Source organism: Dendrobates tinctorius, unplaced genomic scaffold (genome assembly GCF_039654945.1).
Source record: "Dendrobates tinctorius isolate UK_male_01 unplaced genomic scaffold, ASM3965494v1 ptg000192l, whole genome shotgun sequence".
Taxonomy (NCBI): domain Eukaryota; kingdom Metazoa; phylum Chordata; class Amphibia; order Anura; family Dendrobatidae; genus Dendrobates; species Dendrobates tinctorius.
Window position 1 is genome coordinate 11804268 of NW_027361859.1, and position 20347 is coordinate 11824614.

The following is a 20347-nucleotide window of genomic DNA, read 5'->3' on the forward strand; positions in this document are numbered from 1 at the left end:
TTGAGGCCTATCTCTGTGCTGTTTTGCGAATTGTAGGCAAGCTACTGCTTATTGTGCATCTTGAAACAGCCACACCGCAAGTTTTCAGAGAGTCCAGTATTTCAGCTGATGTTATTTGTGGGTTTTTCTTTGTATCCCGAACAATTTTCTGGCAGTTTTGGATGAAATTTTTGTTGGTCTCCCTGACCGTGGTTTTGTTTTTACAAAGCCCCTGATATTTAATTTGTTAATCACAGTTTGAACGCTGCTAACTGTCATTATGAATTCCTTGGATATCTTTTTGTATCCCTTTCCTGTTTAATACAGGTCAACTACCTTTTCCCGTAGATTCGTTGACAATTATTTTGCTTTCCCCATGACTCACTATCCAGAAATGTCAGTGGCTGGATGACAGATGCAAGAGTCTGTTTGGATCCCAGAAACTAACTCAGCTTATATGCACACATACTGATTACAAGCAAACAGGTGAGGATGTTACCTTTAGTTTACCATTTAAACCCATTTGTGTCAACCTCTGTGCATGTTATCAGGCCAAAATCACCAGGGTATGTGAACTTTTGATCAGCGTCATTTAGATGTTTTGGGTTGTCATTATGATTTAAAAAAAGAAAACATAGTAGTTTGACAATAAATTTCTTCACCCAACCACTATCCATGAGTGGAGAAAAAGTTTTGGTGTTTTCATTCATATTCTTTGAAAAAAGGCCAAGAAAGCAAAAATACTACCGGGGTATGTAATCTTTTGATCACAACTGTACATTCAGAGCTCTGGTACATATGTACATTTACATACACACACAGCTCTGCTAAATATGCACATTTACATACACACACAGATCTACTTCATATGCACATTTACGTAAATACAGGTAGCCTCTGTGCAGGTTCTGGTACCTTCTTCTCCTGCTTTACACCTACAGTATCTGAAAGATAAGTGTGGGGCTGGAGGAGAGAGCAGTTCTCTCAGTGACCAGGAAGGACACTGTCTCAGCATTCTCATATGTCACAAAAAAAGCTGCCTCCAGTCTATAAGACGCAAGGTTTTTTTTAGGCTTATGGTCCAAAAAATGCAGTAAGTTTTAAATTAATTTCCTGTCATCATTTAATTATACGACTGTCTTTTATATGTTTTTGTACAATTTGTCAATAACATTGTTTTTCCCCATCTCCCCCAGTTCTTTTTGAAGATCAACAAAATACGATTTTCCAATACTTAATTTTTCACACTCTAGGTATGATAATGACTTCTCCCTCTGGGAGATTTTTTGATGTTTCAAGGGGTTGTCTTCTACTTGGGATAACCACTTCTCATTCCTCATGTTTATTCCTGGTAAAATAAAAGCAATTATACAAACCTCCCATCCCAGTGCCATTTTACGGGTGTCGCCACTTACGTTTCCAGGGCTCATGGGAAGTTATTAAGTTAATTAAGCCCCGAGCCTAATCAGCGCTGGCGTCATTTTCCCTACCTTCAGACAAATTTAACATGGAGGAAGGCAGCCACAGCCCTGGCTTACTGTTGATGTTTAATACATCCGTAGAGGGACAGTGAAGCTTGTGCTGATTGGGAGCAGGGCTTGTGTGATGTATCAACCTCATGTGATCTCCGGGAACGCGGATCCTGACACTGCTGGAATGGCACCTACACGGAAGGTGAGTATGAATATTTTTATTTTAACGAGCCCAAACAAGAGAAATGACAAGGGGCTGTCCTAGTAGTGGACAACCCCTTTAAGAAGGCACAATTTACGGTTAAAACAATTCCAACATTCTGAACATGAACAAGACTTCTCCCTCATGTGACATCTCTGATGTTTAAGAGTTGAATTCCGTGTAAAACATTTGCTACGTTAAGAGCATAAAAAAGGCTTCTCACTTGCGTGAATTCTATGGTGACTAAGAAGAGATGATTTCTGTACAAAACATTTCCCACATTCTGAACATGAAAAAGGCTTCTCCCCTGTGTGGGTTCTCTGGTGGTTATCAAGATGCTCTTTCCGATTAAAACATTTCCCACAATCTGAACACAAAAATGGCTTCTCCCCTGTGTGAATTCGCTGGTGATAAAGAAGGGTTGATTTCTGTACAAAAGATTTTCCACATTCTGAACATGAAAAAGGCTTCTCTCCTGTGTGGATTCTCTTGTGGATATCAAGATGCACTTTCTGGTTAAAACATTTCCCACATTCTGAACATGAAAAAGGCTTCTCCCCTGTGTGTGTTCTCTGGTGATTAAAAAAAGCTGTTCTATGGTTAAAACATTTCCCACATTCTGAACATAAAAAAGGTTTCTCCCCTGTGAGAATTCTCTGATGTCTGATAAAGCTTGTTTTCTCTGTAAAACATTTTCCACATTCTGAACAGGAAAATGGCTTCTCCAATGTGTGGGTTCTTTGGTGTGTAACTGCATCTGATTTATGGTTAAAACATTTCCCACACTTGGAACAAGAAAATCTATTCTCCAGTGTAGGAATTTTTTGATGATCAAGAAAACACTTTTCAAGGGGAAAATTATTTCCATATTCTGAACATGAAGATGGTTTCATTGAATTAAGAGCAGTTTGTTTGTTAATGCATATTTTGTGACTTTGATTTTCCGTCGTAGTCGGTAATGAATCAGAAGACAGGACCTGTTTCAAAGGATAAGATGACAGATCTTTGCTGTGAAGTGATGATGGTATATCTGGAGTAATGGCATTCACTTCACTTGTATCCTGTGGGATCTCAAGATCATCGGATTTAAAAATTAAAGATATGAGCTGTTCCTCTGATCTCCTGGTAAAGTCATCTGCTAAGAATAAAACCAATTATTATTAATAATAAATATCCTTGAGTATCATATTTATGGAACATTTCAACTTAAATTGTCAGTTAAAATGGCAAATTATGCAAAAAAATGAATTATTATATTAGAACCAGTAGAGCGTGGTGTTCAACTGTTTGTTCATTCTGCCTCCCAAATAAGGAATAAAAAGCCACCAAACAATGCTATGTAGGCAAAAATAATAACAATAAAAACTTCTACTCATTTCACAAGAAACAAGTCCCCACTCAGGTCCATCATCTGTCAGTGGATAAAACAGAGGTTTCCACATTAATAATGACTCAAAGGCTCTTGAAAACAACATGGCTTCCATAAACCAATCCAGCAAAATCTGCTTTCCCAAAATCAAATCTCCCCCTCGCTTCTGAGCCTTGCCGTGTGCCCAAACCACATTTAGCATCCATGTATTTGGCATTATTATAGTGAGAGGAACCTGCTTAACTTATGGTGAGTGTCTCTGGGCACTATGTGTTGGGTAATAAAATGGCATTTTTGCAATTTTAACTCTCCAACATACACTGCCTGCTAACTTCCAGAAAGTAGCTGTGAAATTAAAATAGTCACTGCTGCTATAGATTAATTCTCTGAGGATTAAAATTATATCACTTTAAGGGGATTTCTACTGCTCTGTTTTTTTTTGCCATTTTGTCATATTAGGGTTTCTGCAAATGGTGTGTCCCAATGGTGTGTCTGCAACGTCTGCCTCTGTCACAAGGCACTGCCTTTTTCATTCTGCAGGTGGTACTGGGGATGGAGGAGACATTGGAACCAGAAGCTCCGGGTGGTGCAGGCTCTGTCCAGCCACTAAGATTATGGTGCCTGGGATTAGTAGTACCGTACAGTCTGGCAGAATGGGTATGTGTGCTGTCCAACTGATGTAATCTGCTCCTTATTTCAGCCAATTGGAAATCACCACACTCTACTAAAGCTCAAAGCATATTGCCGGAAGCTGCCAGATACAGGCTAGTTCTCCTCTTGTTCAGTCCTATGTGCTCAGCTCTCAGGTTGTGCATTTGTTTCCTTTTGTGACCTTGGCCCATTTACTGACTACTCTTGTGTCTTCTGATTTTGTACTTTCTCTGCCCTCATGATTCTGTCCCGGCTACCTAACTATACTTCTTGCCATCTCACACCACAGAACAGCAGGTAACACCGTGGCCTAAGCCTAGGGGTCTCTGTGTAAGTCCAGATCCAAGTACAGAGGTTTGATGAGCAAGACAATTCCTGGGATCTGGTAAAAGTGTAGATAGTGCCAAGCCTGTTCATGGTGGCCATCTTTTGAGCTGCCAGGTGACCATGAACAGTGCCCCAATACATTGTGTCTGCAAGCTATTCCAGTAAGATCTGCATTTAAATAGCTAAATGGCGCTCCTTCCCTTCTTAACTCTGCCATGTGTCCAGACAGTACTGTACAACTGTATATAAGGTATTGTCAGATTTATGAGAATAATCTGTTAGATCTATTTGTTTCCTATTATACTTTGTGAAGAATTCCAAAGTTATCACCATGTAAAGTGACTCACGTCAGATTTGAAAAATGGGGCCTGATTAGGAACACAAAACTGACTGCGGGATGTGGTTAAATTACAGTATTTTGGGCACTTATTACTGTAGTCAATAACATATCTACTGAAATGACCAAACTCAACAGTCTTTATCAGTAAATAATGAGTAACTAGTGGAGAAACCTCTCTGGGGTAATTACAGTATGGGGCTCGGTGGTTCCTGGCAATCTAAACTATCGGAAGGGCCAATATTTTCTGTCAGATGAATTTCTTGAAGAAATATTAGACATTTAAAGAGAACTTTTTATAATAGATCTAAAGTGTCTTAAATTTATTTTAGAGATGTATCATGCAACAGGTGTAATGGTTTTAGCACAGTTTAGCACTATCCTGTTTGAAGTTAGTTGGTTTTAAAAGAAACTGAAAAGTCATTATAAAGGGAAACTCTGTTGTTATTGTACAGAAATTCACACTTGGCCTCACTGCACATTTATTGTTGTCAATCACAAAAGCGAAATTTGACCAGAAAGACTGGACCTGGTCTTGTAGGAACCATATGAGCACATTCAGCAGCACAGAAGGGAGAGAAGGGAGATTCATCCAATAAGATATCAGGGTTCTAGGAAGCCAACAGCATCATTACCCTCCGCTTTCTCATACCGATCAATCATAATATTTTTCTTCAAGTGATTTTCTAGCTTGTCAGCACATTCTCGTATGTACGCTGTCATTTAGCTTTGTAGTTTACAGACCTGGGCAGATAACAGACAGCGTCTTCTAATCCCAGGAGGTAGGTGGATCCTCCAGGTGATAAGTTCCATATACAAAGGGCTTTCAATGCTCAAAGTCATTTGAACAGTTTTTGGTGGAGGAGAATGTTGCGGTCTAGCGGCAAAATGATAATCGTGTGAAATGGCCGGACTACACCACCGACAAAGCAGCCACAGCAGGTGACTCAGAAGAATCTGTGATTTCTCTGCATTTATTGGTTACTACTCACCTGGGTAGTCATATGTAAGAATCTCCTCTTTACACCACTCATCACCCCTCACATATGTCTCTGTAGTATTAATATGGGTCAGATCTTCACCCTGAAACAAATATTGTAACAGTCACAGACAGATAGCGAAGTCACATCTATGGTCAGCTCTAATCCTGCCATCTCCACTGTTCTCATTACACAAGTATAAAACATATAATACTGGTGGATAAAACAAGACTGAGCACAAGACCTTCACAGCCGTCTACACATCATAGGGGAGATCTCATGTCACCTTCTCTCCATCTACCTGATGATCCTGAGGAACATTAGGATCTTCTTGTTTACAGTCCTGTGGAAGAAGAGGACGGGGACATCTCTCTGGTGTTGTCCTCTTACTGGATAGATCTGGAGGAAACACATACAGGGACTGAATTCATTCTTTTACATACAGATAATTATAGGCCGTGTGTATTTAGTCCTGTCTATTACCTGGTGATGTGAGGGGCTGGGGAACCTCCATCATGACGTCCTTGTACAGATCTTTGTGTTCCTCTAAATACTCCCACTCCTCCATGGAGAAATAGATGGCGACATCCTGAGACCTTATAGGAACCTGACACATACAATGATACCGTCATCCCCTGATCCCTTCGGAGCGTTACTGTATAATGTCCCAGCATTCCCAGCAGTGTCACCTCTCCAGTCAGCAGCTCAATCATCTTGTAGGTGAGTTCTAGGATCTTCTGGTCATTGATGTCCTCATGTATCAGGGGGTGAGGTGGAGGCCCCGTGATTGGGCTCAGGGGTCTTCCCCATCCCTGAGACACAGGGTCCTGACAGCGCTCACTAGAGGTCTTCTTCACTACTGTGTAATCCTGGTTATGGAGAGACACATTAATAAATCTCACTACAGACATTTCCAGAGTCCTCACCTCTCCAGTTCTGTCCATCTGTTATTCCCACAGATAAGAATGATGTAATGTGACGTCATCAGAATCTCTCACCTCTCCAGTAAGCCGGAAGAGGATCTCTAGGGTGAGGTGTAATATCCTCTCCACCATCTTGTCTCTGTCCATATCCATCCTTGATGGGTAAATCATGAAAATTCTCTTATATAGAAGATCTTCACTGAGAGGATCCGATATTGTAGAGACCTGAATGAGAAGATGAGCCGATGTAACATCATAAAACTCTTGTGTAATAATACAATTACTGGAGATAATAAGGGAAACATATGAGGAGGTTTATTATTTTACAGTATTTAGTTTCCTTCTTTACATCTACTAATAAAACCTATATATTTTAGGCCGCAGACAACAAGCAGTTTCTTCCTGGGAGTCGGCAGCTGAATACGTTCCTCATAGACTCATCTTCCATAACGCTAATTCTCGTCTCATTTCCCGATACTGGAATCGGCATTAGCAATACTGCAGGAGATATTCATTACACGGGACAGGAGAAATAACTACTTCATGATGAGGACGACATCTTCATCTTCTACTACGCTCTAGAAACATATTTGAGTCAGTCATTGACCAAATCACCACCGACCGTCTATATGAACCCTTTTGAGCCCCGGAACATAGATGTACACTACAGGGATCGTACAGGAGCGGCTGCAACAAAAACCCTGGGAGTCTAACTACTAGCTGTTGTGAAAAGCAAACATGGCATCTAAGGATGTGTGACAGAGTCTGGCTGAACGCCCCTCTGCCCCGAAATGCTCGACAGTATGGGGTGGCCTAGTTACTATGATACTTACATGCCTAATAATGGTGTCTGGGCTGCAATGTACGGAGGTCTATTAGGCCGGGCCAGAGGCAGTGTCCAATAAGATACCTTTTATTGCCCCCATACACGTTAGACTAAAGTTACATGAAAGCACTGATTTTGGTGGGTTTGGACGACTATATAATGTATTTGGGGACCTCCTGACAGATGATGTCAGGGCAGAGAAGGATCTGGCATCCTGAATTTCAGAGGCTAATCCGTTTGTTCTTCCTGTAGATATCCTCCGCTAGAGGAGTCTGGAGGCGACTCTCTCATGCAGACCACAGGAAAGCTGGAATATTTGTGTGTATGGGGAGTCGGGAGAGATAGCCGTCTGCCAAATGACCATTCAGCCAACACTTATCTCATGTGTATGGGGCCGTTAGTATTACACTGACAGGCAGTGATGATACATGGCACTGCAGTAGTACAGGGCATCACCGGAGCCATCAAAGGCTTGTGGGACACCCTCACACCCAGGGCCCGATGGTCCTCAATGGGAGATGTCACGGTAGCTAGAACCTGGCCCGTGGCCCTGGGCGCCCATTGTAAATGTTCAGTGTCAATGTGTAAGTCGTGACGCCACCTGTGGTGTTCGGCAATGAAGATATAAGCCGACGCTGCAGACAGATCCTCTGGGACAGATGGTGTGGTGCAGCAGTGATGTTATAGCCCTCCACAGGCAGGGCTGTAGTCCCAGGGCAGAGTAGGTGAAGTGACACATAGATGGTGTAGTGTCAGGCGCAAGGGATGTAGCAGTGCTGGGCAGGTTGGTGCAGGAATAAGTGGAGGACACCAGAGCATGTAGTTCCAAAGCTTTACTCACAGTCTGTTGTACAAACAGGTGCCTGCCTCCGTGCCGTGTCCTCCGGGTCAGGGACTCAGTCAACCTCCAGGCCAGATGGAATACTCCTTTCCAACACTCCGACAACATATGCCTTTCTGAACGCCTCCTCTTATAGCGCCTTTAAATTAAGTACTCCTAGTACTGAGTTACACTGTCCGATGTTCTTATGAACTCTACTTGTACGGCAGACAGCTGTAGCCTGCTTCGGGGACTTCTTGCTACTAAGTCCTGGCTCACTATCCAGTTGCTGTTGTGCCCCCAAGTCTTGGGTGGGAATAAAGTGGTCACTAATTCTATTCCTCCGGTGTCTGCTGCCGGACCATTAGTATCCACACAACTTCGGGGACTGGGCCCCGGCCTTGCGCTTGGAACTTCTAGGAAGGGTTCTCTTCTAACCCACGTCCTCTGTTCCCTTTTACTCCTCACGTTCCGTACTAGTCTTTCTTTCTATGGGGAATCAGGCTTTCAGTCTATGTTGCTCTCTCTCTTCCTTTCCTGTGCCAGCAGACCCAGGTCACAGGGATTTGCTGCAGCACTTCCATCCATCTATCCCTCTCTCCAGGGATCTTCTTCTCTCCAACTCCCTAACCAACTGACTGACTGTTGTCCTAAACTCTTCCTGCTCCTTGTAATGTAATCTAACTCCACCCACCTCCCAGCACGTTTCATGTTCCAAGCAGGGAGCCACCAAGGGGTGCTTTGCTATACTCCAAGCAGGGAGCCGCCGAAGGTGCTCTGCCACACTACTCTGTGGTGTGGGATGCAGGTGTTGGAGCGTGGTCAGGAGTCTCCACCTTACCTGGATGGTGGGATGCCACACCTCAGGAGGAGGTGCAGTACCTCTGTGGCGACTGAGCCTCAGGGGCGCCACACTTGTATGTTGTCTGACAAGATATAGAATAAACGGGCACCAACCACAATGTCAATTTAGGTGGGATCACCTAGTGCATATAAATGAATTGACAAAAAAACACATGAAGAAAAGAAAGTATATGCACACAAATAGGGATCACCACAAAGATATGATAATCAAAAAGTATCAATTTTATTAATGGACACAACAAACAGACACTTTGTTTAAAAACAATTAAAAAGTCTGAACAACCAGACACTGATAACAAAACAAAGACAATGGGTCATTTTGATAAATAGTTAAACACTATGGGTCCCAAGGCCAACCATTCAGTATAATGCCAGGTATCTGCTAGTTACCATAACCCAGGGTCTATCAAATCAATTGTAATGACAATCATGACCTTGGATCAAAAATACCATATTATCAATAATTACTAAGGTTACATAGAGATTCTACATATGCCATGAATAGAAAATTGAATGCTTATCACGTTGCCAACACAAATAAACATACATTAACAAGTCCCTTTCCCTAGCATGATATCACCTGGTTTCTGAGGATGAACAAGCTACCGGGTAGGTTACTTGGGACCCCCAAACCCACGCGTATCGACACAGTGATGTATCTTTCTCAAGGTCAGTCTGTTCTTCATGTGTTTTTTTGACACTTGTATGTTGTATGATCGCACTAATCAGAGGTGTTTAAAAATAAATTTCAAAACAGCTATACAAAGAATCACAGTTTTAACAACAAAAAATATCCACCACTAAAAGGAAAACACAGTCACTGCACAATGTAAGTTAAGTCACGTCCATAACAACTTTTTTATACTCTATTATCCTATACACAGTGGAGTAGATAGAAAGCACAGGTCCCACAACAATAGCTGGAATTGGACCCCACAACCGCTAAAGGAAAAAAAAAATTACACTATATACAGTGGGGAAAAAAAGTATTTAGTCAGTCAGCAATAGTGCAAGTTCCACCACTTAAAAAGATGAGAGGCGTCTGTAATTTACATCATAGGTAGACCTCAACTATGCGAGACAAACTGAGAAAAAAAAATCCAGAAAATCACATTGTCTGTTTTTTTTTCATTTTATTTGCATATTATGGTGGAAAATAAGTATTTGGTCAGAAACAAAATTTCATCTCAATACTTTGTGATATATCCTTTGTTGGCAATGACAGAGGTCAAACGTTTTCTGTAAGTCTTCACAAGGTTGCCACACACTGTTGTTGGTATGTTGGCCCATTCCTCCATGCAGATCTCCTCTAGAGCAGTGATGTTTTTGGCTTTTCGCTTGGCAACACGGACTTTCAACTCCCTCCAAAGGTTTTCTATAGGGTTGAGATCTGGAGACTGGCTAGGCCACTCCAGGACCTTGAAATGCTTCTTACGAAGCCACTCCTTCGTTGCCCTGGCGGTGTGCTTTGGATCATTGTCATGTTGAAAGACCCAGCCACGTTTCATCTTCAATGCCCTTGCTGATGGAAGGAGGTTTGCACTCAAAATCTCACGATACATGGCCCCATTCATTCTTTCATGTACCCGGATCAGTCGTCCTGGCCCCTTTGCAGAGAAACAGCCCCAAAGCATGATGTTTCCACCACCATGCTTTACAGTAGGTATGGTGTTTGATGGATGCAACTCAGTATTCTTTTTCCTCCAAACACGACAAGTTGTGTTTCTACCAAACAGTTCCAGTTTGGTTTCATCAGACCATAGGACATTCTCCCAAAACTCCTCTGGATCATCCAAATGCTCTCTAGCAAACTTCAGACGGGCCCAGATATGTACAGGCTTAAGCAGTGGGACACGTCTGGCACTGCAGGATCTGAGTCCATGGTGGCGTAGTGTGTTACTTATGGTAGGCCTTGTTACATTGGTCCCAGCTCTCTGCAGTTCATTCACTAGGTCCCCCCGCGTGGTTCTGGGATTTTTGCTCACCGTTCTTGTGATCATTCTGACCCCACGGGGTGGGATTTTGCGTGGAGCACCAGATCGAGGGAGATTATCAGTGGTCTTGTATGTCTTCCATTTTCTAATTATTGCTCCCACAGTTGATTTCTTCACTCCACGCTGGTTGGCTATTGCAGATTCAGTCTTCCCAGCCTGGTGCAGGGCTACAATTTTGTTTCTGGTGTCCTTTGACAGCTCTTTGGTCTTCACCATAGTGGAGTTTGGAGTCAGACTGTTTGAGGGTGTGCACAGGTGTCTTTTTATACTGATAACAAGTTTAAACAGGTGCCATTACTACAGGTAATGAGTGGAGGAAAGAGGAGACTCTTAAAGAAGAAGTTACAGGTCTGTGAGAGCCAGAAATCTTGATTGCTTGTTTCTGACCAAATACTTATTTTCCACCATAATATGCAAATAAAATGAAAAAAAAAACAGACAATGTGATTTTCTGCATTTTTTTTTCTCAGTTTGTCTAGTTGAGGTCTACCTATGATGTAAATTACAGACGCCTCTCATCTTTTTAAGTGGTGGAACTTGCACTATTGCTGACTGACTAAATACTTTTTTTCCCCACTGTACATGTATACAGTATATGTATTTGGCAGAGTCATATGTTCATATGCTGCAGTTGTACCTGGCAGGCCCTGATCAGATGGTATGGAGATGAATGAGGGAGAACAAAGTACGAAAATAAACTTTTCTAAGAATTTGATGATAAGGATATACATCAGATAACAGGCACAACAGTTTATGAATGTTTCTTCTGCATTATGCAGAATCTGGAACTTTCCGGTTACATTTGGCAGTACATAACTTTTGTTACGAGCTACGACAGCCAGCAAACCACTATGGGAAGGCCCATCATCCCCTGTGGGGACCATACGGGCTGAGATGTGTCGCTTCAGTCCTCCCGGTTGATTTGTGAGGACGTCACTGGCTGAGGTGCATCGGTACGACTCCTCACTAGTACTCTAAGTGTATGTGCACTCGCTGCGGATTTTGCTGCGGTTTCTGGCCCTGCGGGTCCGCAGCAGAATCTGCTGCGTTGTACAGTACCATGTTACTCTATGTAAAATCCGCAGAAAGAAATGACATGTCACTTCTTTTCTGCGGATTCCGCTGCGGTTTACCATCTCCCAATTGTAGAGGTGATAAACCGCAGGGGAAAACCGCAGCCTAATCCGCAGGTCTTTTGACCTGAAATTTACCTGCGGATTTTAGAAAATCTGCGGGGAGAAATCCGCAGCTCCTAAAAACTACATGTGCACATACCATTAAAATCCATTAGATGAGGGGCCACACACTCCTTGCTGTGGCACTGCGTTTCAGGTCTCCGCAGGAGAACTCGTGTCCCAGTTTGGCGACACTGTAGCATCCTCTCTAGTATAGACAATTGTTTGCTTAAATCATGTTAGTCTAAGATAAGGAATCCTACCTTAACCTAATTCACTTTAACTAGGCCTTCTGGCGCCCCCCCCCTCAGTAAAGTTCTATACTGGTTAAATAGGCCTCCTGGCCTGAGCTAAGGACCTCACCCTGCTGTTTGTCTCTGCTATGCTCCGTGCCTGGAATACAGATTCACACTGCCATTATATCTTTTCTTCCCTTCAGAATGTAATGTCTGGTGTCTCCCTCCTGGCACACAACACATATCAATTCAAGTCTACCAAATAGACCAAAGATCTGAATTTCTCATTTACTTATCCCTATCTGACTCATCACCAGTAAATTGTTCTCCTGTGTGCCCATGTAGCTCAGAATGAGGGCACCTACACAGTCTGATGGCCCCCACAGACCCAACACAGTATGATAGCCACAATAGCCTGCTACACAAAATGAGGACCCCCACTGAGTATGGAGGCCCTTACAGTCCATCACAACCCCCCAATCAATATAACGGATTCCACCAGCCAGCTACTCGGTATGAGAGTCCCACAGCCTTCACTTAATCATATGGCAAAAAAGATACCAACTGAACAAAAAAAAAAACCTGTGTCTGTGTGTTGGGGCTTATCATAGTTACATAGTAACATAGTTAGTAAGGCCGAAAAAAGACATTAGTCCATCCAGGTCAGCCTATAAAATTCTGTCAGAATAAATCCCCAGATCTACGTCCTTCTAAAGAACCTAACAATAACTGTAAGATACAATATTGTTACGCTCCAGGAAGACATCCAGGCCTCTCTTGAACCCTTCGACTGAGTTCGCCGTCACCACCTCCTCAGGCAAGGAATTCCAGATTCTCACTGCCCTAACAGTAAAGAATCCTCTTCTATGTTGGTGGAAAAACCTTTTCTCCTCCAGATGCAGAGAATGCCCCCTTGTGACCGTCACCTTCCTTGGTATAAACAGATCCTCGGAGAGATATTTGTACTGACCCCTTATATACTTATACATGGTTTTTAGATCGCCCCTCAGTCGTCTTTTTTCTAGACTAAATAATCCTAATTTTCCTAATCTCTCTGGGTATTGTAGTTCCCTCATCCCCTTTATTAATTTTGTTGCCCTCCTTTGTACCCGATCTAGTTCCATTATATCCTTCATGAGCACCGGTGCCCAAAACTGTACACAGTGCGGTCTAACCAGAGATTTGTACAGAGGCAGTATAATGCTCTCATCATGTGTATCCAGACCTCTTTTCATGCACCCCATGATCCTGTTTGCCTTGGCAGCCGCTACCTGGCACTGGCTGCTCCAGGTAAGTTTATCATTAACTAGGATCCCCAAGTCCTTCTCCATGTCAGATTTACCCAGTGGTTTACCATTCAGTGTGTAATGGTGATATTGATTCCTTCTTCCCTTGTGTATAACTTTACATTTATCATTGTTAAACAGCATCTGCCACCATTCGGCCCAAGTTCCCAACTTCCAAGTTATCAACACCCCACAACCGTCCTCTGACCCATTGTAGTTTTTCTGCTAACATGGTCCACTGATGAACCCCTAAAAAAGGAGGGGATGAAATGCGTTGGGACAAATGGGATCATCTATGACAACTGGAACAAAAGGGATCTTCTAGGAGAACTCTCAGGTAAGTTGTTTCTTGGATTTGGTAACTTTTTTGTGGCCATTTAAAACTTTTGGAGGAGTACTTTATCTGTAGTCTGTGGGTGAGATATAGGTGCTCTGAGAGTCATGCAAGCACAAATGGCCCGTGGCTATTATCTAGTTAAATGCCGCTGTCAAACTCTGACAGCGGCATTTAACAAGCGCTTCCATCCATCCGGCCGGAAATGCGCACACCGGTGACCTGCATCACGTGATCGCGGGTCACCGGTGTGTCGGCATGACAACCAGAGGTCTCCTTGAGACCTCTATAGTTGTTGATGCTGGATTGCTGTGAGCACCGCTCTGTGGTCGGCGCTCATAGCAAGTCTGCAATTCAGCTACATAGAGGTGATCTGAGCATCACCTCTATGTAGCAGAGACGATCAAGTTGTGGCAGCTTCTAGCCTCCCGTGGAGGCTATTGAAGCCTGCCAAAAATAAAAAAATGCTCTTAAAAATATAAAAAAAATAAAAATATAAAAGTTCAAATCACCCCCCTTTTGCCCCATTCAAAATAAAACAATAAAAAATCAAACTTAGACATATATTTGGTATCGCCGTGTTCAGAATCGCCCGATCTATCAATAAAAAAAGGATTAACCTAATTGCTAAACGGCTTAGCGAGAAAAAAAATCAAAACGCCAGATTTCATTTTATTTGGTTGCTGTGACATTGCATTAAAATGCAATAACGGGCGATCAAAAGAACGTATCTGCACAAAATGGTATCATAAAAACGTCAGTCCGGCACGCAGAAAATAAGCCCTCACCTGACCAGAGATCACGAAAAATGGAGATGCTACGGGTCTCAGAAAATGGTGCAATTTGTTTTTTCGTTTTAGCAATTTTTTTCACCACTTTGATAAAAAAGAACCTAGACATGTTTGGTGTCTATGAACTCGTAAAGACCTGGAGAATCATAATGGCAGGTCAGCCCTTACTGAACCCGAGATCACAGAAAATGGAGACACTACAGGTATCGGAAATGGTGCAATATTATTTTTTTAACAAAATATAGAATTTTTTTTCACCACTTAGATAAACAAAAACTCGTAATGACCTGGAGAATCATACTGGCAGGTCAGTTTTAGCATTTATTGAACCTACCAAAAAAGCTAAACAAAAAACAATTGTGGGATTGCACTTTTTTTTGCAATTTCAATTGGAATTTTTTTTCCCATTTTCTGTTACACGACATGGTAAAACCAATGGTGTCGTTCAACACTACAACTCCTCCCACAAAAAATACGCTGTAACATGGCCATATTGATGGAAAAATAAAAAAGTTGTGGTGCTGGAAAGAAGGGAAGCGAAAAACGAAAACCAAAAAAAGCTCCGGTCATTAAGGGGTTAAAGGTTTTTTTTAGGTTTAATTGGGGTCTTGATAAGTGGACCACACATATGCCATTTACCTACACGTTTATTTCTTAAATCAGATGCCCCCACAATTCCTGACATTTAAAAAAAAAACAAAAAACACCCACACTACTCAGCCAACCCCGTTCTTGAGATGCACTGCTCCGGCTCCTTCCTACACGTGTGATGTAGTGACGTCATTGTGCCTGCAGTGCGCGGAGTCTCAGACTCACAGGTGAAGGCTGAATTTTTGGATCTTTCGACTCCCTGAATCACTATTCTATTCAATGGTATCACCGTCATGGGAGTGTGGATATCGCTGAAATTGAGATAATGGGGAGGAAGAAGGTGACCGATGCCGAGACACATGAACCCTCTCAATTCATGAGCACCATAGCGGGCGGCCGCGTGGGTTGCCGCTATGGATGATACACCCCTGCCTTTCAAACTATCATGTGGTAAATATATCATAGGTCCTGGGATCTTTACTATCTGCACCAAGAATGAGGCTAAGGCTAGTTTCACATTTGCGCTTTTGAGCCCTGCCCCCTGCCGCACCTCCGCCGGTAGCTCCGCCTACCGGTGCATGACGCTGCATGCGTCCTGCGTCCCTTATCTTTATCACTGGGGGCGCAGGCCGTGCGCAGTATGCGTTTGGCGGCACATGCGTCCTTTTCACGGTGCGCCGAGCGCAACCAAACTGCACGGGCTGCACCCCCAGTGATAAAGATAGGGGACGCAGGACGCATGCAGCGTCTTGCGCCGGTAGGCGGCGCTACCGGCGAAGGCGCGGCAGGGGGCGGGGCTTAGCGGCGGCCGTGCGCAGGCCGTCGCTACGCTCAAAAGCGCAAATGTGAAACTAGCCTAAGTGAGTATTTATTAATTAGCCATGGGGTAGTCGGTGGGGTGGATGGTACCATATTGTGTGTGTAAGGGGTAGTAGTACTGTGGGAACATTAGAAAGCAGTAGGATGGCAGTACTGTGGGAACATTATACTGTGTGTGGGGGATGGCGGTACTGTGGGAACATTATACTGTGTGTGGGGGGATGGCGGTACTGTGAGAACATTATACTGTGTGTGGGGGGATGGCGGTACTGTGAGAACATTATACTGTGTGGGGGGATGGCGGTACTGTGAGAACATTATACTGTGTGTGGGGGGATGAAGGTACTGTGGGAACATTATACTGTGTGGGGCAATGGCGGAACTGTGGGAACATTATACTGTGTGTGGGGATGGCAGTATTGTAGGAACATTATACTGTGTGTGGGGGGATGGAGGTACTGTAGGAACATTAGAAAGTGGGAGGATGGCGGGACTGTGGGATCATTATACTGTATGTGGGGGGATGCCAGTCATATGGGACCGTTATCCTGTCTGTGGGGGAAGCTGGTACTGTGGGAACATTATACTGTGTGTGGAGGGATGGCGGTACTGTGCAAACTTTGTACTGTGTGCAGGGCCGGCGTTAGGGGCAGGCAGCCCAGGCCTGCCGCCAGCGCCGACTCCCCCTGCTGCCGCATTGAACTATACCGGCATCACAGATGCCAGTACAGTTCAAAGCAATGATGGAGGAGAGAGCGTCAGCTGACGCTCCCTCTCTTATCACTCCTCGCTCTGTCTCTGACACTGCGGGTGAGCGATGATGTCATCGCACACTCACTGTGTGCCAGGCAGAGCAGGCTGAGACAGGAGCTGGGAGCAGCACAGTCACGAGGAGAGGTGAGGTATGTGTGGTTTTTTTAATGTAACAGTGGGTACTGGACTGTGGGGCCATTCTCTTGGGGTGGGGGGAGAGATGTGGGCTGTGCTATATACCATGGGGCTGTGCTATATACCATGTGGGGCTGTGCTATATACCATGTCGTGCTGTGCTGTATACCATGTGGTGCTGTGCTATATACTATGTGGGGCTGTGCTGTAAACAATGTGGTGCTGTGCTGTATACCATGTGGGGCTGTGCTGTAAACCATGTGGTGCTGTGCTGTACACTATGTGGGACTGTGCTGTATACCATGTAGGGCTGTGCTGTATACCATGGGTTGCTGTGTTGTATACCATGTGGTGCTGTGCTATATATCATGGTAATGTGCTGTATACCATGTGGTGCTGTGCTATATGTCATGGGCAGCACGGTGGCTCAGTGGTTAGCGCTGCAGCCTTGCAGCGCTGGGGTCCTGGGTTCGAATCCCACCAAGGACAACATCTGCAAGGAGTTTGTATGTTCTCCCCGTGTTTGCGTGGGTTTCCTCCGGGCACTCCGGTTTCCTCCCACACTCCAAAAGACATACTGATAGGGAATTTAGATTGTGAGCCCCATTGGGGACAGTGATGAAAATGTGTGCAAACTGTAAAGCGCTGCGGAATATGTTAGCGCTATACAAAAAATATAAATAATAATAATAATAATAATGGTGCTATGCTGTATACCATATGGGGCTGTGCTGTATACCATGGTGCTGTGCTGTATACCATGTGGGGCTGGGCTATATACGATGTGGTGCTGGGCTATATACCATGTGGGACTGTGCTGTATACCATGTGGGGCTGTGCTGTATACCATGTGGGGATGTGCTGTATACCATGTGGGGATGTGCAGTATACCATGTGGGTCTGCGCTGTATACAATGTGGGGCTGTGCTGTATACTATCTGGTCCTGTGCTGTATACTATGTGGGGCTGTGCTGTATACCATATGGGGCTGTGCTGAATACCATGTGGGGCTGTGCTGTATACCATATGGGGCTGTGCTGAATACCATGTGGTGCTGTGCTGTATTCCATGGTGCTGTGCTGTATACCATGTGGGGCTGGGCTATACACCAAGTGGGGCTGTGCTATATACTATGTGAGGCTGTGCTATATACCATGTGGGGCTGTGCTATATACCATGTGGGGCTATGCTATATACCATGTGGGGCTGTGCTATATACTATGTGAGGCTGTGCTATATACCATGTGGGGCTGTGCTATACACCAAGTGGGGCTGTGCTATATACTATGTGAGGCTGTGCTATATACTATGTGGGCTGTGCTATATACCATGTAGTGCTGTGCTGTATACTATGTGGGGCTGTGCTGTATACTATGTGGGGCTGTGCTGTATACCATGTGGTGCTGCGCTATATACTATGTGGGCTGTGCTATATACTTTGTGGTTGTGCTATATACTATGTGGCTGTGTTATATACCATGGGGGGTACATGGGTACATTATATTATATGGGGGAGGCTGTGTTCTATAATATGGGGGGCTACATTATATTCTATGGGGAGGTGAGCTGTATTATATTCTATTTGGGGCTTCATTATATTTATTATATTCTATGGGGGGTGATTGCATCATACTCTATGCAGGGGCTACATTATACCATTTGAGGAGGCTACATTGTATTCTATGGGGGGCTGCATTATATTCTATGGGGGGCTAGATTATATTGCATGGGGGCTTCATTATACTTTATGAGGGGCTACATTATATTCTCTTGGGGCTGCATTATACTCTATGAGAAGGGCTACATTGTATTCTATGGAGGGTATACAGTATACTATATAAGGGGCTGCATTATATTCTATGGGGGGCTGCATTATACACTGAGGGGGGCTGCATTATATTCTATGGGGGGTTACATTATATTCTGTGGGGTGGCTGCATTGTGCTCTAAGGGGCGGCTGCATTATACTATAAGAGGGGGGCTGCATTATATTCTATGGAGGTTACATTATATTGTGTAAATCATGTTTATTGAATTAACAATATTAAAATAAAACATTGCTTTCAACAATATCATGTCTGGTTCTTGAATTGTATATTAATTCCATTGTTGCGTACTTAACACCAATATTATCTTCTAATTGGAATAACAACTATTAATACCATTCAGTCCAGAAAATTGTCATACACAAAGCAACCTCTGTGTTGTGTATTCTCATGAAAATTAAAATAGAGGTTTGATGAACAACATTAAAATAACATAAAAAAAAAATTAAAAAGAAGTCAGAGAGAAGAAAAGAAAAAAGAAAGAGAGGAAGGAAGAGAGGGGGTGAGAAAAAAAAAGGGGGAAGTAGAGGTAAGGAGAAAGTTATAAGTAGAGGGTCAAGTAATCCAGACCCCCCCCCAAGCACTTTTGTGTCCTCTGTCCCATACGGAGGAGATAATAAGTTGGTGAAGACCATTTTAAGCCAAAGACAAACAGGTCAAACAAAGTGAACAAGATCTAAAGTGTACAGAATATTTCTGATGCTATCCTATATATGGATCAAGGTCCCGATAGCCAGATATCTTATTCCGGGGTTTCCCTGAATGCTAGCCTGGAGGCCCAAGTGTTATATTGTCTGTCAGAGTTCCCTGTGGTTTGAATCAGCAAATACTGCATTCTATAAATATCATTGAGTTCTGCAACAAATTCAGAGCGAGAAGGGTATTTCTCTTGCTTCCAAAACCGGGGAATCAGATTCCGAGTAGCCGTGAGAAAGTGCCTGAGGAGATTCTTCTTAAACCTGGAAATTGACATATCACATAAAGATAAAAGTGCAAGTTCCACTGTAGGTTGAATTTGACATATTGATAGCCTGTTGTAGAGATCAAAAATCGACAACCACAACTTCTTTATAGGTGGGCAGTCCCACCATATGTGAACATATGTTCCTTTATCCTGAAAGCATCTCCAACATGTGTCCGGAATCACCGGAAACATAGAATGCACCATAGAGGGACACCAGTACCACCTTGTTAAAATCTTATAGCTCCTCTCCTGTGATACCAAGTGTAACGACGTTCTAAATGTAAATAGAAGCACCCTGCCCCTCTCCTCTTGAGATAGGGATCTCCCCAAGTCATGCTCCCACTTTGAGAAAAATAATGGGAAGTCATGTGTCGGAGTCTGATTTTTTTGAAAAAGATTGTACAGCAAGGAAACCGTGTTGGCCGGAGGGTCCCCCGTGACACAGAGCTCCTCGAAGGGAGTTAAAGGTCTCCTGATATCATTTTGTTTGGATATAGCAGTTATAAAACTTCTTAGTTGTTCATAAAAGAACCAGGCACCTGTGGGTGGTACTCCGCCCTGAAATATCTCATCTAATGACCTCATATAAGATCGATCCACGAAATCATAAACAATAGGACGTGAACTCCTACACTTATCTAGATAAAATTTCCTATTAAAACCAGCAGGGAAATTAGGGTTATCATAAATAGG

At 43.5% G+C, this 20347-nt stretch overlaps 1 protein-coding gene across 1 annotated transcript in view; it reads right to left on the reverse strand.

The window, feature by feature from the left end:
• Positions 1-1031: 1031 nt before the first annotated feature.
• Positions 1032-20347, reverse strand: part of LOC141055872 (uncharacterized) — an 87378-nt gene continuing 68062 nt past the window's right edge. The window contains exon 9 of the mRNA XM_073552587.1: positions 1032-2438. Coding sequence (XP_073408688.1) covers positions 1851-2438 — 588 coding nt within the window. The 3' untranslated portion in view covers positions 1032-1850. The remainder of the gene's footprint in view (positions 2439-20347) is intronic.